Source organism: Staurois parvus, unplaced genomic scaffold (genome assembly GCF_062004578.1).
Source record: "Staurois parvus isolate SC_StPar_1 unplaced genomic scaffold, SC_StPar_1.0 ptg002753l, whole genome shotgun sequence".
NCBI classification, from domain to species: domain Eukaryota; kingdom Metazoa; phylum Chordata; class Amphibia; order Anura; family Ranidae; genus Staurois; species Staurois parvus.
Genome location: NW_028320549.1, coordinates 3,022,128 through 3,045,947, shown reverse-complemented (window position 1 = coordinate 3,045,947; position 23,820 = coordinate 3,022,128). Strand labels below are relative to the sequence as shown.

Sequence of the window (23,820 nt, the reverse complement as noted above, 5' to 3'; positions counted from 1 at the left end):
GTAAAACGTTTATTCATTTGTGTTAACAGATAAGGTGGGAGAAGAATATCACATTGGGGGAACCTCCAGGCTTTTTACACTCTTGGTGGTGGTGAGTTAAACTTGCATCTGTCGAATGATTTTTCTATTCCATATACCCTATTCATTTATATTACGTGTGTGTTCTTCTAAAGATATTGAATGATTTCTCAAATCTTACAAACCATAAAGGCCAGTAACATAGATCAACAAAAGTTGGAGTTGGATTGTATTTTTTTTTTTTTTTCCAAGGAATACAAGTGTGGAGATGACTAAAGACAGAGTAATTGCCATCATCCATCTTAACAAGCAAAATGTTTGATTCAAGTGGGATGTTGTAGACCATAGTTGGCTACACTCTGCACTCTTGTCTACTATTATCCCTGTCCGATCGTCACCTGTTACTAACATACCATCTATCTAAATAGCTCCCACACAGTCTTGGCTATACTGTTGCCCGGTTCATAGTCATTTTACAAATAACCCTCAAGCCCATGTAATAAGGAGGCAGCCTTCTCCAAAATGTCTAGTGAAGAGCAGCGAGAAACCTTTTTTTAGACATTGGGTGAAGCCAGCGTGCTTCCGCTGTTGGTATCTAACTCTAGAAGGCGCATGCTATCTCACAAAGGGTATTGGATATGAATTCTGATCCTCAGTAAGGGGATGAGTTACTAAAAACTACAGAGTTCAAAATCTGGTGCAGCTCTGCATGGAAACCAATTGGCTTCCAGTTTTTTTTTTTTTTTTTTTTTTGTCAAAGCTTAAATGAACAAACTGAAGTTAGAAGCTGATTGGCTACAATGCACAGCCAGATTTTGCACTCTCCAGTTTTAGTAAATCAACCCCATTGTGTTTCTAGTGTCCCGGATGTCCTAGAGCAGCATACAGTGATCCATAGACATGAATGGGTGTCATTTGCATCAGACTCTTGGTGATACCTGTTTGGCAAAGCATTGTAGCCGTAAGGTTCTGGCCTAGGTTTCTTGTTCTCTTCATAGCACATTTCCATTCAGAATCTAAAATTATTTGGGCCAGTGACTGATGTTAAAGGATCTTTGTACGCCTGTAACCCTGCATGTAAAATTGTATTAGATAAACACTGGAAATGCATCTCAACATGGGTAATATTAGTTGCCATTTAATATAAATCACAATTTTGTCTGTTGCAGTGTGTTCTGGGACTTATACTGTGCTGCTCCAGAAAGGAGGGATACCTGTGAACATTCAAGTGAAGCAAAAGCTTTCCACGACTACGTGAGTACAGTGTGGTCACTTCCATGTGGTCAGGCTGGATAGTAGGACTTAAAATGTGTTTGTAATCATGTAAATATGCCTTCCCTTGTCTTGTACATTGGTGAAGATATTTTGAAGTTGTGTCTAAAAGCAAATCTTCCAATGTAGACCTTTCCTTGTTCCACTGACAGTTGTTTGAGGGTCTTTCCTCACTTTGCAGAGGTTCCTCTAACTTTCAGTTGCATCTGTGGAACAGGAAGTGAAGGGAAATCTCACTTGGGGGAGATGCACAAAAAAAAATCAGTTGGAGGTTCTAACCCACGCCCACCGTATTAAAATATATTGGGAGGGGGGGACTTTACATACACTTTAAGGTGTTGGAGTTTTATAACTTGGGGACTCTGGATAGAGCAATTAGGGATGACCTATTGTCTCTAGTGCTCTTATTTGTTCTATTGTAGACAAATATTTTGTTATAATTTGCATATGGCCTGCAGTGTTAAATAAGTAACACTGTTTAATTTTTTTGCAGATAGAGAAATGTGAATTTACCAAATTAAAAAAAAAAAATATATATATATATATATATATATATATATATTTTTTTTTTTTTTAAGGAGACTGGAATGCAATGCACCATTGATCAGCAGATTGCTGGTGCCATGCAGGACTCCTGCATACTGTCAGTGTGATCTGTCTGCTTGTACATCGTATGGGCAGGCAGTTTTACACTGACAGGAAGGATCAATGAATTAACAGAGAGCTAAACACCACCGTGGTAGTTCACTGAGAACTACAAGCTGACATCCGCAAAGGATGTCGGAACTTGTGGTTGATTCATTCACAGAACTCTGAATGAATGGCGCATCTGTGTGGACGGAGCCCTGCAGGTCCGCGCTCTTTCAAAAAGTGACAGCTGGTACGGGGAACTCCTCCCCACGCTGTTACATAGAGGGTTTGGATCGCTGAGCCACTGCAGGAGCGGGAACATGTTACATGGTCCACCATAAAAATGACTAGAACATGTAACATGGTCCCAAAGGTGAACTGATTCTTTAACTGCTTAAAGAGCAACTCCAATGAGCACTGTTTGTGTAAAGCAGGAGTCTCCAAGCTATATGAACGAAGGGACAGTTTACTGTCCTTCAGACTTTAGGGGGGCCGGACTGTGGCCAGTGGTAGTAAACTATGTTCCATCATTGGTATTAACGGAAGATATAATGCCCCATCAATGGGGGGAATAGTGTCCCATTGTTGGTGTCAGTGGGAGGAATAGTGTCCCATTGTTGGTGTCAATGGGAGGAATAGTGTCCCGTCGTTGGTGTCAGTGGGAGGAATAGTGCCCTGTCGTTGGTGTCAGTTCGAGGAATAGTGCCCCGTCGTTGGTGTCAGTTCGAGGAATAGTGCCCCGTCGTTGGTGTCAGTTCGAGGAATAGTGCCCCGTCGTTGGTGTCAGTTCGAGGAATAGTGCCCCGTCGTTGGTGTCAGTTCGAGGAATAGTGCCCCGTCGTTGGTGTCAGTTCGAGGAATAGTGCCCCGTCGTTGGTGTCAGTGGGAGGAATAGTGCCCCGTCGTTGGCGTCAGTGGCGGGGAATAGTGCCCCGTCGTTGGCGTCAGTGGCGTTGAACTATGCCCCACTGTTGCTAATGGTGGGGGAATAATGCCCTAAGGGACTGATAAATGCAAGCAAAGGGCTATATCCGTCCCCCGGGCCGCAGTTTGGAGACCACTGATGTAAAGCAAAGACATAAACGAAGTACCACCAGTAAGACGTCAGCAAATGAAATCCTTCCTTTGCAAAATGATTTCCTGTTCATGTAATGCCTTTGTATTGGTATGCAGCATTGCCATTTTTTTCTTTGTGGCATAGACTATCCTCCATGCCTCTGAGTGATGAGACATTTCTTATATTAATGTACACGTGAATGGTATTGTCAATTAAGTAGTAATGTTTAAATGTGCCGCAGCTTAGTTTTTTCGTTTTTGTTTTTTTTTTTCTTATACAACAGCTCTTTAGTAACCCCTACTGCAACTAGTGATTTCTGGAACTTTTGGTAAAAGGGACTGTACTGCACAGAATCATTTGACATGATACTGCAGTCCTGCCAGCGGCGCAATGAAAACACTGTTTAATTTGGCTGTAGTCAATCATGAAACTTTGGCTAAATGTACATTGATTAGTCTGTTTTTAGGGCAGATGCCGGAAAGTATCCGTAGTATGCTGACTGATTTTACTTAGTAGCATTTTTAATTTTTCACTGTTTTTTTTTTTTTTTTATGATATCCCAGCTCAGGAATGGCTTTTTGTACAGACTCTACTGGCTGCAATAAACATCTGCTTTTCTCTGAATTTGTCAAATAAAATGCTGACTGGACAATCCTGAGGTTTTAGTAGATCTTGCTAGAGGGATATTAATTTCTTGAGGGAGAAAAGTGTTAAAGAAATATTAGGGCTATTGCTGATCTTTTGCTGAAAATGCTAGCTGCCTGGCTGTCGGTGATCCAGTGACTTCCTTGCTTTGTATCACTGGTGTGGATTAGGTGTACTGACTTCTCTTGAAACTAGAAAAGGCCAAACAGATCACATTTCCAGGACATCAACAATGGTGGGCTACATATTTCCTTGTAGGAATAATTTTGCAGTCCTTTTGGTTTCCTTTAGAGGTACTGAACATAATCATAGCCTGTGTGGTGTTTTGATGTAATGTTTTGGATTTTATGTTGGAAGTTGTGTCTAGATCTGACCAATATAGGCTTCTTCGGTAGAGGTGCAAAGAGCAAAATTGAGTTCTGTAGCAGCCAGTTGGAATCCACTGTACACAAGTATGGAGGATTCCGTTGAGTTCAGTGGTTGCTAAGTGTTTCTGCACTTTATACTTTGCAATATTAGAATAATCTCATTATTTTGTGTGTTTGAGTCATTGGGCCTTTATATTTTTTTTTTAATGCCAAAAATCTCTTCCCGCTTATCCATCAATACAGGATGTAGACGTGTGCATTTGTGCATTAAATGCCTGGACTTTACATAGCTCCTGGGTTGCTGGTTCCCCCCAAAAAGGATTGGACAGCCGGCATGTTTTTCCTGTTACTGGACTGGCTCTTTGGCTTATACATGGGGCTCACAACTGTGATGGTCTTGGGTTGGGGGGTCTGGAAACACTTCCTTTTTTTTTTTTTTTTTTTTTTTTTATTGTACTCTTGAGCTGGAACTGAAGCAAAAAATCCCAACTGAACTGGGTAAAATGTCTTATCTTCTTATTATTCAGGATTTCTATAGCGCCAACAGTTTGCTCAGTGCTTTACAATATAACGGGAGACAATGCAGTTCAATACAAGAGGGTTAGTAGGGCCCTGCTCCTTGGAGCTTACAATCTATGATTCTTTTATGTCTAGGTTGGGTACCATTATCGCCTCTTTTCTGGTAGTCCCATGTGTGTTGGAATTGACCAGCAGCTCTTTCATTGTGGTGTGTTTTTTGTCCAGACCTGGAGAACAAGGCCCGTCTTATAGCATGTGGACCTTAAGGGATTTTAAACCCCGTTCTCATACCTAGCAGTCCTTGAGAGATTTTGAAGGGTTTAAAGTTTTATTTGCCTAAAATCTTCTAAAGCAAACTGGTATTATAGCCCGCTTCCCACTATGATGTGGACTCTAGTGCCGTTTGTAGAAAGCCATAAATCTTGCAGGATTTTGCGAAGGAACAATACATGGGTGAAGAGCAATCCTGGTAAATGCTACATGTTCTGCTGGTAAGACCAGATCTTTCACATACATGTTTGGTTAGGCTAATTGCCAACACGCCAAATACAGGAGGCATGGTTCTGTTCAGGCATTCTTTAAAAGTGAATATTCAGGTGTAGAGATGGGGGACAGAAGACCACACAATAAATAGAAGGATCGTAGATTGGATCTGTGTCCTACAGTGCACAGTAAGGAGGCCTCGCACTGGCTTTGCTTGTAACTCGTGAAGCTGCAACATCCCCTTCCTGAGATGTTGTAATCCAATACCTGCTAAAGCCAGCACAGACTGAAGAACGGTGGAGTGAACAGATACAATCTGCTGTACGGATATTCCAATTTTAAAAGTCGCGAGCTCTGATAAAAGCGACACTATTGATGCTTGAGGGAAAAAGGCTTGTTCACATTGCATAGTGTGTGTTATTGTGCGTGCAACATGTGCAATATGAACTCATGTTGTTGTGCATTAAATGATTGCAGTGATTTTTTTTTTTTCTCCCCCCTCTTCTTTAAAATCTGTGTAATTCTGTGCACAAATTTAGTAAATGGGCTTACATTGACGTGTACACTTTCTTTGATTAGTGGTCCTAATTTCCTCTCCGTGCTTTAGGACTCATGCACATGACCAAGCATCTTAGCAGACAGCAAGATCTTACATAAAAACTTGTAAAACTGTGTATGCATGTACTGTGTGCTAACACTTATATGTACAATGCTAATGTACCCTATTGGTTGCTGGGACCCTAGGCAACCACTGCTGCCTTGGTTGCTAGGAAGCTAGGCCAGCCCTCGCCACCTTGGTTGCTAGGACTGACCATTAAGGGCCAATATGTCATAGTTAGTCTGGCTAAAAAAAAGACAAATGTCCATCCAGTTCAACCATTTAAAAAAAAAAAAAAAAATTATAATGTTACACCCACAGTTGATCCAGAGGAAGGCAGAAAAACCTAACAAAGCATGATCCAATTTGCTCCTGCAGGGGAAAAAAAATTCCTTCCTGATCTCCCGAGAGGCAATCGGATATTCCCTGGATCAACTTTACATATAAATGTTAGTATCCATTATATTCTGTGTATTTTAAGAGAGAATCCAGGCCATGTCAACTCGATCGTGTGGAATCAACTGGATTACACATTTGTTGATATTTGCCTGAGAAGGCCAATAGACTGTTTGCGCTGCAATGCAAACTTTTACACATGTACAACATAATATATGTTCAGTGGTTTTCCTATTTTGATATTTATGGATCTGTGTGCATGTAAGTACGTGTGTGCATGGGCCTACAGAAAACAATATACCTGCATTCACATCCATAAATGTAAGAAAATAATTCTGTACAAAAATGGTGCATTGACTAAATCCCAGCATCACCGTTCATGCACAGTGCATATATACCATAAGAATGAGTGACTTTAGCCTTAGGCGGGCCATACATCAACCAATTTTTCTTTCTTTCAATCATGAGTTGAAGGAAAGAAGATTGCTTGATCTCCCCCATCAACACAGTCGGTGTTGATGGGGAAATTCCTCCCCAGAGATTTTTTGTTTTGACAGCGGGAGGTTTCCCAGCCGTCAGAATACAATGATTACGGTTTATGGCTATAGACTCTGGCAGTGATCGAACATGAAAAAAAATCCTGACAGGCTGGTTGACGTCATCGATCGACTTCAATACAACCAGCTTGTCCATACATGGATTGAAATTTGGTCGGTTCCTGCTGAATTGGCTGGATTTCGATCCATTTATGGCCAGCTTTAGAGGGAAGTAAGCTACACAGGCGTTTATCTCCCACCACTGTCTTGTTGCCAATTGCAGCATATTGATTTCAGTGTTTTGCTGATTAGGGGATCACTAACAAGAGGTTACATCATTCAATAGCAAGAGTAAAATTGTCCACGTACACTGTAGTTTACCCCTCATTGATTTGTACCTTGTTTGAATTTCTAGCTTTAGTTTTTCTAAATTGAGCTGATTTTGCGTTTTCATAAAGTGCGATTGCCTGTATTATGTTGGATTTCTGTACTGCATTTTTTTTTTTTTATTGATGGGTAGGGGATCTGAGCCTTCTGACCCAACAGTCATTCTCCTAGACTTAGCATATACTGCTACAGGATATAGAAGATTCTAGTTGTGGAGCTCCACCATTTATAGGGCATATCAAAGACAGGTGCGGCGCTAGAACAAGAAAGTCCTATATACACATATATTACCATATGAATTGCACAAATCACATGTGTGTGAAAATTAAAGTGACAAAAGTGCAAATACACAATCCTAAGGAAGTGTAACAGGTGATGTTAGTGAGCACTTAATAGTGCTAGATATCTATACACATTCATAGTCCTAAAAACAGTTCATAAAAAGGTGCTTAAATGTGAAGATCCATCTGAAAAGATCTCAGGTAGGTGCTCTATATGTCATCCAGGTGATGTGTCATGAAATATGTTAGGAATACGCACTCACCAGATGCTGCAGACTGCCCAGGGGAAGGGGATACTTATCTGTCTTTGACCGGACCAGGCTGATCTTATCCTTAAGGGGACCTCCGGCAGACAACTTGAGATATATATATATGCATGTGCATTACGGTTGCGCATCTGGTGAGTGCATATTCCTAACATATTTCACGGCACATCACCTGGATGACATATGGGGCACCTACCTGAGATCTTTTCAGATAGATCTTCACATTTAAGCACCTTTTTATGAACTGTTTTTAGGACTATGAATGTGAATAGATATCTAGCACTATTAAGTGCTCACTAGCATCACCTGTTACACTTCTTTCTTAGGATTGTGTATTTGCACTTGCTGTCACTTTAATTTTCACACACGTGATTTGTGCAATTCATATTGTAATATATGTGTATATATTGGACTTTATTTGTTCTAGCGCTGCACCTTTCTGTCTTTTGATTATTTTGAAGGTTTTTTGTTTTGCCTTTTCGGTGCTTTGGCTGCTTGTGATTGTTTTAGCGCTCACTTATTTTATTTATTTTTTATATTTATAGGGGATATGCAGCACAAAGCTGTTTTACTTTATTATCAGGATAAGATGCTGTCCATTGTGGAGTCATGGTGTATGACATAAAAATGTTTCCAGTTTGAAGTGTGAGAGCAGTTCTGTTCAGTTAAAGCTTGGTGTCAGTAACCCAATAGGTGAGGTTGAGTTGAGAATTGGGTGTTCTAGGAAATATTGGTTGATGCTGATAAACATGCTTCTCATTAATCTTGACTGAATTCAAAGTGGATTTAAAGCTTCACCAGAAGCTCTTCTAAGGATTAACATTAGGATTTCCTTTATATTCATTGATGCCGGTTCACACCTGAATGTAAAGGAGCTTGAAGCTCATCGCTCAAAAGTGCGTGGCCACCTTGTCTGGCAGAGTTGTGCATTCTGGCCCCAATCGACTTCAATGGGAGCATCTGAAAATGCATGTAATGCTTGTTTTTTGTGTGCATTTTGCTTGCCTAGTAACTAGCTTTCTATTGACTGAAAATTCCAAAAAAAGTGCAACACTTGTACAAATGCTCAAAAAGCCTCAAAAGAGCCAAAGTCACTCAGCTTAAATGTAAATGGAGCCTTAGTCACTGTATACCTAAGGTTTTGTTCATGTGCGGCCTGGGGGCAGTAAAACCAGGCAGTTTTTATGACACTCCACCTGAAAGGTAACATTCAGCCACTCATGACTAGACCTACTGTGACCCTGCTGTGCTTCATTACCGTGGCAAAAATGAAAGCGCATGTCGCTTTTGGCAGCCATGTCATTTGCAGAATGCAACTAATGCAGGTCTATGGAACCACGGTGTGGTAGTGCAGCATTGAAAGGGTGACCTATTGCCTCCTTACCACTTGACAAATTCCTCTGAAAACTGGTACAGGCATTGATTGCTGGTAGTTTGACAGCCAAAATCTGTTTGTCCTGCCAGTAGTTGTCATGGAACTAGGAGAAGGATGAAGAGCACTAGAAGCCAGTTGGGCGTCACTGCTTTGCATGGTGCGCTCTCCATCGAATACTGGATGCTTTCTATGAAGAGCGGAAAGCAAAGTGATGATCTCATTGGTGTGCTGCTAATGCTTCATTATCCAGTCATTGTTAGGTCAAGTGTCTTTGACAAAGCTGCATTGTTTATCTGCAGTATTGTCTTCAGAGAAATCTAAGAACTTGTTCACACCATACACAAGTGGTGTGCAGAAAAACACAGCTCCATGGATGTGTGAGGGAGTCCTAAGAGTGCAGATCCTGGCTATGCAGTGGCAGGAGTGTTTGCTATAGGAATGGTTGAAAGGAATAACCAATTCATTGACCGGTGAGGCTGGTCACATGTATGGATTTTCGCTGGTTGCCTGGAGTTCAACTTTAGTAGACCTGAGATCTCCAGTTAGCTTAGTTGACCATGGTCCAATTGTCAACCTTGACGGTTATACTGCTGTATTACTGAATAGCTACCGAGTTCATTTTAGGACACCGTACGTTTTTGTTTTCTGAGAAACTTCTTTGTGTGACCTGCAAGCAAAGATGTCCTCTCTAGTACTGGAAATTTTTGTCTTTTTTTTTTTTCTTGTTTTATTTTGTGATTAGTCACTGGAAAGTTTATTTTTTGCATTTCTACAACTTGGAGGAAAAAAGTTAATTTGGCTTAACATTGATCAAAATAGATATTCTAAACATAAATTTTATATATATAGATAGATATCTATATATATCGTATATTACAATAGCATCTGAAAGTCAGTGGGGAGTATATTAGGCAGCAATTGAACATGTTGTCCCTGAAGCAGAAAATGTGTGCGCTGGTCAGTATGCCCATGCCAACCTGTGTACAGCCAAAAGCGCCTTCACTGGATATGTGAGCAATCAGAACTGGACCACGGAGCAATGGAAGAAAGTGGCCTGCCTCGATGCATTGTGTTTTTTTTTTTACATGATGTGGATGGCCATGTGCATTGCTTACCTGGGGAAGAGATGGCACCAGGTTGTGGTATAGGAAGTATACAAGCCGCTAGAGGCAGTGTGGCGCTTTTTGCAATGTTCTGCTTGGAAAGCTTGTGTTCTGCCGTTCATGTGGATGTTACTTGACACGTATCACCTACCTAAATGTTGTTGCTGACCAAGTACACCCCTTCATGGAAATGGTATTCCCTGCTGGCAGTGCCCTCTTTCAGCAGGATAATTCTCCCTGCCACACTGAAAAAATGGCTCAAGCATGGTTTGAGCAACACAATGAGTTTGAGGTGTTGATTTGTCCTCCAAATTCTCCAGATCTCACTCTAATCAAGCACCTGTGGGATGTGCTGGAAAACCAAGTCTGATCCATGGAGGCCCCACCTTGCAACTTCCAGCTCTTATAGGATCTGCTATTGATTTCTTGGTGCCAGATACAGTATACAATCAGAGGTCTAGTAGAGTCCTTGCCTCGATGGGTCAGGGCTGTTTGGCAGCAAAAGCACTGTTAGTGGCATTTAAAATATTCTAAGGCCTCATGCACACTGGACGTTCTAAAAACGCCAGTAGTATTGGCTGAAGAATGCTGCAATAAAACTGAGTTTTTTTCGCGTTTTTTAGCTTTTTTTCAGCGTTTGCGTTTTTTAGCAAAGTTATACTCCCACAAAATCTTCAGGCTCAAACTTTATATGAGTTTAAAACCTATTAGAAATAAAAACAAAAAACAATTTGTATAGAAAGACCTTCCGGAGCCGTAACATCACAGGAAAAAGGACTGGAATCACTTGTATCCATTCGAGCATTGTAGGCATCATGCTGTGCATCCAGCTCCTCTGCCGATAATTGCCGCAAGATAGTCGCGTTTTTCAACTTTTAGCAGCGTTGGAGCATTTTTACAGCTAAAAACTCCTCTAGAAACCTACTAGTTCTGGGGGTTTTTTTTTTTTCCCCAGCCAGAAAACGCTTCTACCAAAACAGTTCTGATTAAGGCCTGGTTCACACTGCATCCGTTTCAGTTGCATTATTTTTTCTGCACAGAGCTTTACTGGAACATGGTAGAATGCACCAAAACACACTGGAATGCACCAGTCCCTGTTTAAATTGAAGATAGAGAGAGGAAAAAATGAACTGGAATGCATAAAAAAAGTGCATACAAAAACGCATCTGGGCTGCATTTCTATAGTGTGAACTGGCCCTAAGGGCTAGTTCACACTCGATGCAGTTCAGTGTGCTTTTTCTCTGCATCAAAAATGCATGCACAGTGTTTGCCATGTATTCCAATGGCCCTGGTTCACACCAGTGCAGTCAGTTTTCAGTGCAGAAAAAACAAGTAGAATATGCTGCATTTTTTCTGCACCGAACTATACTGGAACATAGCAAACTGCATTGGAACTGCATGTAGCGTGAACTGTAAGCAAAAACTTATCCGGAGTGCATTTTTGTAGTGTGAACTGGCCCTAAAGCCTATATGTGTATGAACACATAGGATAACATGCTGGGGAGTTTACTGTCTCTAGAAAAAAAAAATGCCAGAAGCCAAAAACCGTCCTTATGTACATTGGTCGGTTTTCCAGCTGCTAAGGGCCAGTTCACACTCTGGATGCATTCTGGATAAATTTTTGCTCTCAATTCACACCACACGCAGTTCTGGTGCAGTTTTGATGCAGTTTGCTATGTTCCAGTATGGTTCTGTGCAGAAAAAATACAACATGTTTTTTACTTTTTTTTTTCTTTTTTTCTGTACCGGAAACTGACTGGAACTGACTGCACTGGTGTGAACTAGGGCCATTGGAATACATCGAAAACACTGTGCATGCAATGCACACTGAACTGCATCTAGTGTGAACTATCCCTAAAGATTATATTTATATTGCATTAATTGGTATTTTAGTTCCATAAAAGTTTGTTGAGAGTTTTAGCAACAAGTACAGTGTCATGTTTTCAGTCATGAATAAAAATATGTATAGTTACATCCATGCACAGAGTGTTACAGTGACGACGTAACAATAAGTAATGAGTGCAATAGCCATTGCAGAATAGGACAAAATATTTGTATTTTATCTATAGCTGCCCAGAGATATTATTATTATATAGGATTTATATAGCGCCAGCGGTTTGCTCAGCGCTTTACAATATAGTGAAGACAATACAGTAACAATACAGTTCAATACAAGAGGGATAGGAGGGCCCTGCTCCTTGGAGCTTCCAATCTAGGAGGGCGGGGTGAATGGTACAGTAGGTAGTCACTGTGGGGGATGAAGTGGTTGGAAGAGTAGAGGATTCCAGAATTAGCAGAGGGCGGGATAGGCTTCCCTGATTAGAGAGGTTTTCAGTGATCGCCGAAAGGCAAGTAGAGTAGGTGATAGTTTAATAGATTGGGGTAGGGAGTTCCAGAGGATGGGTGACGCCCTGGAGAAGTCTTGGAGACGAGCATGGGAGGAGGAGATAAGGGAGCTAGAGAGTAAGAGGTCTTGCGAGGAGCGGAGAGTACGGTTTGGGTGGTATTTAGAGATGAGATCGGTTATGAAAATTGGGGCAGTGTTGTGGATGGGTTTTGATAACTCTTGGGGGGAAAAAATGGTAAGGATATATCATGTATACTTGATTCTTCTCTATTTTCAAGTCTGTTCTGATTTTTTTTTTTTTTTTTTTTAATTTTATTTTATGGTATACTAAATGGGAAAAAAATTTAAATTGAAGCTAGGTCCATTTAGGTTATTTTTTTTTGGTTTGTATACTCCCTAGATTGGAATGCATTTAAAACCTGCTTGGTATAACCATTAGGCTTTGGTGGTATTGTACACAAATGAAGAACGAACCACATTCTCTCAGCCCTTTGGGCAGTGGCTGATTTGTGGTCTTTGCTGTAGAGGCATAAAACCACAGCACAATGATCTGGGGCTCTGTGGCCTACTGAGCCGGGTGTAGTAGGCACTTTAAGCCTTTGGCATGTTTAGTGTAACGAGTATGTGCTTTGCTGGGTATAATAAGGAAGCAGCCGTTTGAGTCGCAGAGCCTTTGTGTATGATTACTGGCTTTACGTACATTTTTTGGTTTTTTTTTTTTTAAATGTTCCTGTCCAGTGTAAAGCTGGCTATATACTAGTAGATTTTCTAATGGACATTCGTACGAAAAGTCTCGTTCATTCGATGACATGACGAACGTTCAAAGTACTTCAAAAGTTTGTTCGCTTTTAACACGTTTTGATTTTTGAAGTGATTGTACTTTCCTGAAAGAAAACCACATTCAGCCCAGGTTCACATATATGCGGTGTGGTATATTGTATGTCATTCGCACAGGAACCGCACTGCATTCCTGTTCAAATCGCATGCGATTTGTGTGCGGTGCGATTAGAGCCATGCATTTTGTATGGCTCTATTCGCACCGCACCAAAAACATGCAGGACCCTTTTTTAGGTCTGCACTAGAATCGGATCGTGTAGGTATTCACACCTATGCGATCCGATTCTGCACATCGCACCACGTTTTGCGGATAGTTTTCAGGGTGGTGTTAACTTAACATACACACCCGCAGTGGTTCGCATGAGCGGGGTGCGATTCTGATGTGGTGCAGAATTCCCACTGAAAATGCTGCAAATGCCGCACCGTATCCGTGTGAACCAGGGCTTACTGTTAGAAATTCGTTGTGAGAAATATGTTCTGTACTGCTCCTTTTTTAGAATTTTCTGCAGTTGAAAGCGAACATTGATTTAGCCCCACTAATGACTAGAAAAAAGCGTTCCTAAAATGAAAATGCACTTCTTCTTATCAGATGACGTTTTCCTGGAAACTGTATATGCCGTCATAACCTTTGACCCAGCAAATATATTGGCATCTTCAGTCAGAGGCACCAGCTAAGCAGAGACCAACAATTTGCCCTCTTTGAGGCTCAGTAAGTTCTGACATGACTCCGTAATACTAGCAGCGCACCGCACAGTGAATGCGAAAGTGAGGCTTCCCACCTGTTAGCTAGGTGTCTCATCACACAGCAGAAGCAAAACTATGTTACACCACTTCCGCTTTCAACACGAAACATGTCGTCCGTTTCACACCTGCAATTCCTGTAGTCTTTCCTTTTTTTTTTTTTCTCAAGACCTGAATATATTTGCGTGTGTGTAGATAGAGAGATTTATTAGGTACACCATGCTAGTACTGGATAGGACCCCCTTTTGCCTTCAGAACTGCCTTTTTTCCACTTTCGTGGGAAAAATAAATTATAAAAATAAAATATAGCATTTACATTTGCAACAAGTTACTGTATATTGTAATTGAATGTTACTAAAAATTGTTTTTCCATTTCAATCTGCAGTGCTGTAATTTTCTGTAAAATGCTGTGCAATATGGCTACCTGGAGGTGTTCTATGTACAGAACACCCCCTGAAAATGTAATTTCCTGCTTGTGTGATAGGCTTACTGATTTTTTTCCAGATGTCTGCACTAAGATACGAAGTCAGATTTTTGGCATCCCCTGCAATAAAAATGTCATTTTTGTTAAAGTACTCCTTATGGGAAATCACATCTAAGCACCGCGTTCCTGTGCAAGTCGCACCTAAGCACCGCGTTCCTGTGCAAGTCGCACCTAAGCACCGCGTTCCTGTGCAAGTCGCACCTAAGCACCGCGTTCCTGTGCAAGTCGCACCTAAGCACCGCGTTCCTGTGCAAGTCGCACCTAAGCACCGCGTTCCTGTGCAAGTCGCACCTAAGCACCGCGTTCCTGTGCAAGTCGCACCTAAGCACCGCGTTCCTGTGCAGGTCGCATGTGATTTCTATGCAGTGCAATTTGAGGCATATATTTTTTCTATGCACCACATCCGCACCAAAATAGTGCAGGGCCCTTTTTTGTTCACGCCCATGCGATCCAAATCTGCACATGGCACCGCATTTTGTGAACCGATTTTGGGGTGTTGATAACTGAAATACACACCCCCAACGGTTCGTGTGAATGGGGTGCGATTATGATGCAGTGCAGAAATTGCACACAAACTGATGCGCATTCCGCACCGCATCAGTGGGAGCCTTGGCTAAAGGGATGCAGACCTTGCTGGTTTCCTCATTGGTGCCCTGCAGATGCAGCAGCTGATTCATAATTATTCAGTCACTCCGATACCCAAAGAAAAGGATTCCCATTGTGTAGTAATTTTAAGAGTAATTTATTAAATCAGCATAGCCATCCACGTGGGTATAAAATAGATAAAAAAAAAATAAGTAATCAGTAGCAGTAACACACACTGACCATCCAAGATCAAAGATGGCCGCCGGAACTGCTGGAGGGTCTGGCGGCGTGACGTCACTGCGTCCGGCTCCTCCTTGACGTGTTTCGTGTCACACACTTAATCATAAGGGGTGTGCTACTGATTACTCGTTTTTTTAAATCTATTTTATACGCACGTGGATGGCTATCTATGCTTATTTAATAAATTACTCTTAAAATTACTACAGTATGGGCATCCTTTTCTTTGGCTCTATTATGAGCTAAAAAATCCACAGAGCCCACTATGGAGGACGGCTGCGGTACTGCATGTATATCCCTGGCATCTGGTGAGTGCGTAATTTTACTATATCCACTCACCGAATTATCACAAATGGCACGAGGAATATCACTTATGATCACTCATATAAGGACCTTCACCTATTGCCACAGTTTATGGACATTTATATTGTTACCTGTTCCCATTAGGACTGTATATTACCCATTCATTAGCACTTTATTTAATAGCACTTTATTTTTGCCACATTTCATCCTGAATTTTATTATAAATTTTTCCTAGATTGTAAGATCCGAGGAGCAGGGCCCTCCTATCCCTCCTTGTATTGAACTGTATTGTTGCTGTATTGTCTCCTGCTATATTGTAAAGCGCTGAGCAAACTGTTGGTGCTATATAAATCCTGTATAATAATAATAATACATGTGCACTTGATTATATTGTCGTTTATTTATGAGCGCTGCACTTCTTATTACTATATGTTATTGGAGGTTATCTGGTTACCTTTTTAGTGCATTAGTTGGTTCCTAGCGCTCGCTTGCTTGTTTCTTTTTATATGTTTAAAAACTCAAGTTTTTCAGCGTTTTTGCATTAGAGTTTAGCAGGGGTGTTTTTTTTTTTTTTTTTTTCTCAAAGTCCAAAAACGCCAGTTTGCCAGATTTTGACGCGTTTTTACAGCTAAAAACCTCCTCTAGAAACCCACTAGTTCTGTGTTTTTTTTTGTTTTTTTTTTGTTTTGTTTTGTTTTTTTTCAGCCAAAAACCGTTGATCAGTCTATGTGCATGGACACATAGGATAACATGCTGGGGCGTTTACTGGCTGTAGAAACAAATCGCTCTCTTCGATCCTCCCAAGACCTTCTGCTCTCTAGTTCCTGTGTCACCTCCTGTTATGCTCGCCTCCAGAACTTCTCCTGAGATTCTCCCATTCTATGGAACTCCCTTCCCCAATCTGTCTATCTCTTAATCTATCCACCTTTAGACAGTCCCTGAAATTCTTTCTCTTTAAAGAAGCCTATCCTGTTTCTAACAAGTAAACTGCTTTTAATTTCCTCTGTTAGCTCATGCCCCACAGCTATTACCTTTTGTATCACTTAACCCTTCCTCCTAGATTGTAAGCTCTAAGGAGCCGGACCCTCTGTTTCCTCTTCTACCAAATTGTATTGTAATTATGTCTTCCTTCATTTTGTAAAGTGCTGCGCATACTGTTGGCGCTCTATAAATCCTGTATAATAATAATAATGGAAAAAAAAGTCAAAAGCCAAAAACCGCAGCTGTAAAAACGTCCCGTGTGCAAGAGGACTAAGGAAGCCAGTGTTGAACAACAATATGCAGCTGGTGTTGGGGGGGTGACTGCATGTAGACAGGAAGTGGGTGCAAAAAGGTGCCAATCAGCAGCCCCCGAGATGTAAAAAATGGAATAAACATGGCAGTTTCATTTGATCTGCAGTCCTTTTTATTGATCCAAATGTCATCTAGTAAGCTTTTAGGTTTACTTTTAATGATCATACATGCAAAGATCATTTTACAAAAGATTCTTAGGCTGGATCAGGCTTGCGTGCCCTCCAACTTCTGTTGCTCGGTTCAGAATTGGTTGTGTTTTTTCCTTTCTTTCTTTTTCCCCCATATGCCCTAGTGAGCAAAGGTTGTAGGTTTTGGGCCTGGGGGGGGGGGGCTCGTAAACTGGAAGTTATCTGCTTTTATTGTTCTTGGTCAAGGAAACAAAAGGAACACAAAGCTCTTCACATTTGCAATTCTGAGACTCCACACTGTTGAGAACAAAAAGCCTCTTTACATGGGAGGTAACGGACAGCAATAAATCAGGGAAGCAGACTGGAACACCCCTGCCCCGATATCATCCTCCTTTCACAGGGGGGGCAGGCCGGCTGCTAATTAACAGCTTTGTGTTGTCAGAAGGGCTCGCCTTCCCAGCATGCCCTGCTCCCAGATCTTGTTGTGAACTCGGTCTGACTCTGAGCTGGGATCATATTTGTAGTATCCAAAGATGATGTGCTTCTTTTGTGCTGGAAATTCCTCATTTTGTTGGATGTTCTAGGACGTCCAACCTTTTTGCCTTTCCTGGGCCACATTGGAAGAAGAGGAATTGTCTTGGGCCACACATAAAATACACTAACAATCTCTAACGAGCGGGGTCCTCTAATCACTCCTGTATTGTAATTGTACTGTCTGCCCTTATGTTGTAAAACGCTGCGGAGACTGTTGGTGCTATGTACATCCTGAATATTAATGATGATGATGATCAGCACATGGATGATGGGCAGCACAGTGGCTAAATGGTTAGCACTTCCGCCTGGCAGTATTAGGGTCGTTGGTTTGAATCCCAGCCACGGCACCACCTGCCTGGAGTTTGCATGTTCTCCCTGTGATGCGTGGGTTTCCTCTGGGTACTCTGATTTCCTCCCACACTCCAAAGACATGTTGGTAGATTAATTGGCTCCTGGCTAAATTGGCCCTAATATGTGTATGTATGAATGTGAGTTAGGGACCTTAGATTGTACACCCCTTGAGGGTTAGGGACTGATGTGAATGTACAATATATATGTAAAGCGCTGCGCAAATTGACGGCGCTAAATAAATACCTGAAATAAATGATGATGAAAATGATAGCTGATGAGCAGAAAAAGTCAGGTAGATCACATTTTTTAACAATCACTGATATAGATAATGTATTTATCTGAGAAATAAAACTTTTTTTTTTTTTTTTTTTGGAAAATCTTTTCTCTTTTTTTATTTTTTTTAATTATTAAAGTAAAAGGGGGCAACATAAAACTAGTGTGATATTTGACGAACTCACACATCGGTATCTGGTTCTATGGATATAGTGGCAATTCTCAAGGTATCGGATATTTTGGTTCTAATTTTGCCCTTCGTGAGTTTTATTCTTGAAAATAGTTGCTCACAAATATCAGTCTGCCTAAGATTGATGACATGAATAAGGCATGATTTTGAAGAGTGGGAGATTTTTCATTGGGAAGATAAAAATTTCCAGAGAAAAAGTCCAGAAAATGGACTCATATTTTTTTTTTTCTTCAGTTGCGTGTGTTCACTATTGCAAAAAAAAAAAAAAAAAGTGTAGCGGCGACGTTAAGTTTATGATTTTGTGTTGGGCTGCATTCTTAGCTGTCTTGGGCCACAGGTTAGACACTACTGTCATCACAGAGGACAAGGGGGCACTCTTTACATCTGGAGGAAAAGAGATTTAATCTCCAAACACGGAAAGGTTTCTTCACAGTAAGAGCTGTAAAAATGTGGAATAGACTCCCTTAAGTGTTGGTTCTGGCCAGATCAGTGAATTGCTTTAAAAAAGGCCTGGATTCTTTCCTAGATACACAGAATATAACTGGATATTAACATTTACACCCTGGTCACATCAAAGCCAATTTTGAAATCGTGCGACTTCCAGTGAAGTCACACGATTTCAAAATCTGGTGACCTGCTGATTTCCTCGTGATTTGTAAGACATCTGACATAGATGTCTATGCAAATTGCAACAAAAGTAGTACATGCGCTACTTTGATCATAGCGGTACAGATCCAACTTGATCAGAGCCATAACGATTTCTAAAAGTAGCACATGCACTACTTTTAGAAATAGTTATGGCTCTGATCAAGTTGGAACTGTACCGCTATGATCACTCTAATAGCGGACAATAGGGTGTGACTTGGCAAGTCACATGGTATGCAAATTGCATGCCAAATCGCACCCGATGTGCCCGGGGTGTAAACATTGTTTTTTTTTTTTTGTTTTTTTTTTTTTAAGTCTGACATATAAGTACCTGAATCTGACTTGGCATCGGCCTCTTAAGGTCCCTGCACAGCAGACCTTAGACTAGAGCAGGGGTCTCCAAACTTTGTAAACAAAGAGCCAGTTTATCGTCCTTCAGACTTTAGGGGGGCCGGACAATAGGGTGCAACTTGGCATAAGATTTTCAAGTTGCCTGGCATGCAAATCACACCCGATGTGACTGGGTTATTATAGGTAAAGTTGATCCAGGGAATATCAGATTGCCTCTCTGGGAATTAGGAAGAATTTTTTTCCCCTGCAGGAGCAAATTGGAGCATGCGTTGCTGTTTTTTTTTTGTTTTTTTTTTTTGCCTACCTCTGGATCAATGGTGGTTATAGGATTATAACTTTTTTTTTTTTTTTTTTTTTTTTTTTGAACTGGATGCCCTTTTGTCTTCTTTTTTTCAACCAGACTATGTAACTGTTCTAGGACAAGCCATTCATGGAGTGATTTTTGCCTTAAAATGCAGCAATAATAGAAGACAAACTAAAGGAGAGTTGCAGGAACATTCAAATGCTAACCAGTCAAAACGAGGGAAAGGCATAATGTAATTTTTTCAGAGAGTATCTCCAGGTAAAACTTTTTGTTTTGGATGGTTGGAGTGGAGAGAGGTTTTTAATGCGGTCTGTCCCCATTGGGGGATATTCACCCCTCTTTGTCCTGGTGACAGTTGTCACCTTGAGAGAGTGAAGGGAAATCCAACATTTTTAGAGTTGTCCACAGAAGAGGTAAGGAAATCTTCCAGTGGGGACATTGCTCGGAACAACTAGACTTTCCTCTTGCATCTCTAGGACAATAAGTGATGGGAAATGTCCCAGATGTGGCAAAGCAAAAACAAAAAAAGCAGGGTTCAACCCTTCCTACTGTATCCAAAACTAAAACAATCAAGAACACAGGGCAGTTAGTCTGAGTGATATATCTATTGTTGTTTGAAATACAGGTGACCAGCCATTACGACTGGCCACACAAAAACTGTAGGTGTGTAAAATGTTCCCAGAATAAACTACGGTTGTATTGCAATGGTTGCTAGTGAACATTTAGGTTCAATTTATGAAGCTCAGGTGCTCTGGCACTGTCTTTCTGCCAAAGCCTCTTTCGCACTTCTAGCATTTTTACTTTTAATTTTCCCAAAGCTGTGAGAATATCCCACCTTAATGATTCATAAACATGGTTATTCATTTTGGTATGAACATACATATTTATGCACTGTTCCAATACTTCTGGTGCTGGTCCAGTCTGGGGAAGAAATCTTAACACATGACAACACAAAATGTAACATTTATTCCATGTTGGTGTATAACCCTCTGCAGCTGTGTGAATGAGGCCCTTCTGTCCATTTGACAGTCACTAGAATGCATAGAGAAGGTGATCTTCCCTAGTCTGGATACAAATGAAATGAAAACCTGATAGATGCTTTCATTCTTCTTCCTACCTCATTGAAAACTTAAAAAAAATGGTTCAAGATGCACTTTACCAAAGGTTGCACTGAGTTGCCTTTTTCAATTGGAGTTCGATGATAAACTGCAGGTCAGTATACCCAAACATGAAGGTCCTCATCACCACCAATTTATTGACTTCCTGTATGTGAGGAGAGTGTACAAACCTGGCCAAAGTGGTAGGGATTACTGTTTCTGTGCCAGAGAGGGTCAGTTTGAACAGTTGTTTATCTACGCTCACCGGCCACTTTATTGAGTACACCTGTTCAATTGCTTGGTAACACAAATTGCTAATCAGCCAATCACATGGCATGCATTTAGGCATCTAGACGTGCTGAAAATGACTTGCTGAAGTTCAAACCGAGAATCCGTATGGGGAAGAAAGGGGATTTAAGTGCCTTTTGAACGTGGAGTGGTGGTTGGTGATAGATGGGCTGGTCTGAGTATTTCAAAACCTGCTGATCTACTGGGATTTTCACACAACCATCTCTACAGTTTACAGAGAATGGTCCGAAAAAAAGAGAAAATATCCAGTGAGCAGCAGTTGTTTGGATGAAATTATGTCAGAGGCCAGAGGAGAATGGGCAGACTGGTTGCTGTGACATTCAGATCGAAAATTCATAAACAACATGAAAACATGGATACAACCTTCCCTGTATCAATGGTTCAGGCTGGTGGTGATGTAATGGTGTGGGGGGGATTTTTCTTGGTACTAGCAAGGTGTAAATAATAAAGTGGCTGGTGAGTATATAACATAACTGAGATGGTCCCAATGCTTCAAACCATAGGAATATAAAAAGCTGCCTCTGATCAAAATTGGATGAGAGTAATACATTTAATTGTTGGTAAATAAGTCCTATAAAAATACCCAATGCGTTTTTGGGTGCAACACTACTTCCTGTTCATCAGGGCATAAAACCTGGATGGACAGATGCACTCATCCACACATTCAAGAAGTTTGGCAGTTCAGCAGGAACTGGTGGAATTTTGATTTCTGTATGGCTGTTCCCACTCAAGAGGAGTTGACCTAGTGATTGACTACAGTACTCCCGAACGGGACTGTTGGTATATTTTGTGCTCAACTTGGCTAAGAAATTCCCTTTTTCTTCTTTTTTTTTGCGTGCGAATGGGAACACACAAAACACATAACTGCGTTTCAAAGAAGGGAACGCAGCAGCAAAACCCTAACCGTGCTTTTAAATATACTTCAGTCTACTAATAAAATTTGCTTTCATTGTCTATGTCTCCATTGGAGAAATTCCCCTTTGCCCCAGAGCTGGTGAAGTTAAAGCGTTCCACCTGGGGAAAAAAAAAAGTCAGCAGCTTCAAAAACTGTAGCTGCTAACTTTTAAAATACAGCCACTTACCTGTCCCTTGGTCCAGTGGTGTCCTCACCACCGCTGGTTTCACCAGCCGTCTCCTCTCCCTGGTGCCGGCATCTTCAGTTCGGGCACCCGGCTGTGACAGTTTGCAGCTTCACTCCTGGGTGCCCAATGCGCATTCGTGAGAAGCGCTGCACTTTGTGAATGGCCTGTAGTCTTCTGGGACCTGTCGCTTGTCTTAGAAGACTACGGGGAGGACAACATGCTAACCGGAGTGGGAGCGGGTACTGTCAAATTCTGTGCCAATCCTTAATGGGGAGTGAGGGAGAAAGGCTTAAGTAAAATCTCTGAAATAGGGACATAGCAGCAAACACCTGACATGTTTTAACCCTTCCTCACCTTGTCTGAAACTTGGAATATTACTCCCCTTTTTAAGTGCTTCTGGATCCTCTAATGCCCAAGGAGCGCATTATGGCATCCAAGGGAAGATCTACAAACTACAGTCTGCCTGATTTTTGGATTTGTCCTTCTAAACGCGACTCCCAGTATCCTGGTGGTGATTTGATGTCCAATGAGAGCTCAGTGCACTTTTTGTTTTGTTTTTTTGTTCCCCCTTTCTGAAGGGAGGGGGTCATAGAGCTGACTTCTACCCAATCTGATGGTGTGAGTGGTGTTCTGAAAGTGTGCTGAAGTATTTTTTATAATGCCAGCAGACACACCCTAATTCCATTTATCCTGGGCATGTCTAGATTCCCATATAACAAGTATTTACAGTTTGAAAATCAGCATATGTAACACATTCAAATTACAACTTGTTGGATATCCAACATAAAGATATAGATTGGAAGCATCTTTTTGTGTCTTAGGCTAGGATCACACTTGAGCGGTTCTGCGAGCTGCATTTTGTGCGGACACAACAGCCCATTCATTGGAATAGGTTGCTCTGCCTCCCGAAAACACAGTTAAAGGGTCCGTGTACCTTTTTTCTGAAAACACTGACCACATGGAAGCCATAAATGCAGTGTGGTTCCAATTGTGGGAAGCCGTACTGTGGTTTCCAGTGCATGGGGGTGCCATTCGGATGAGTCGCACATCCACGCATCTCCTAAACTGCAGCACCTTTTTACCTGCGGGTGGTTATGGATGCGGGACAGGTGTGGTCCTCCAGCGCCAACCACCCGCACACGTGTGAACCTAGACTTTAGTCTTCTGAACCTTGTTTGCTATCTTTTTACCTGTTAGCATAACCTCTTTTGATGAAGATAGCTCATTACATTAAGAATTATGGACAATTTATGGAATTTAACACTGTGTAGTTAATCTTTAGGTCAGTATAGGTTACGACCCCCACTTTGATAAATATGTAATTCTGGGCTGCTATCCTGGGATCCTTTAACCCGGGTGTCCTCCCAGTTATGTTTTTGCTAAGAAAAAATGGATTCAGTCAGGGGCGGACTGACAACTCATGGGGCCCCCCCGGGCAATAGGGGATCATGGGGCCCGTGTCCTTGCCCAAACTCAAAAAAGCCTATGAAAAAGGTACCAGGGGCATCTCATGGGGCCCCCTACTGACCCCGGGCCCTCGGGCAGTGCCCAAGTTTCCAAATGGTCAGTCCGCCCCCGAATTCAGTTGACATCAGCCTACATCCGTGTAATCTGTTTTTTTTTTTTTTTTTTTTTTTTTTTAATGGCTGCAGAAAGCAATCATAGGTAATAAAAGTACAAACAAAATGTTTCTTTCCTAAAAATGGACATAAAAGGAATGAATGTAAACAAATGGCACCCATCTGCTCAGATCTGTCTAAGGCTCTGTTCACACTGTCATGTGATGTATAACACG

General features: G+C 41.3%; 1 protein-coding gene across 4 annotated transcripts in view; it reads left to right on the top strand.

The window, feature by feature from the left end:
• The window catches only part of SSBP3 (single stranded DNA binding protein 3), a 116,938-nt gene that overhangs the window by 21,125 nt on the left and 71,993 nt on the right, over positions 1-23,820 (top strand). For all 4 annotated transcript variants that reach the window (XM_089666576.1, XM_089666574.1, XM_089666573.1 and 1 more), the window contains exons 3-4: positions 30-91; positions 1,188-1,272. In XM_089666576.1, the coding sequence (XP_089522702.1) occupies positions 30-91; positions 1,188-1,272 (147 nt within the window). The remainder of the gene's footprint in view (positions 1-29; positions 92-1,187; positions 1,273-23,820) is intronic.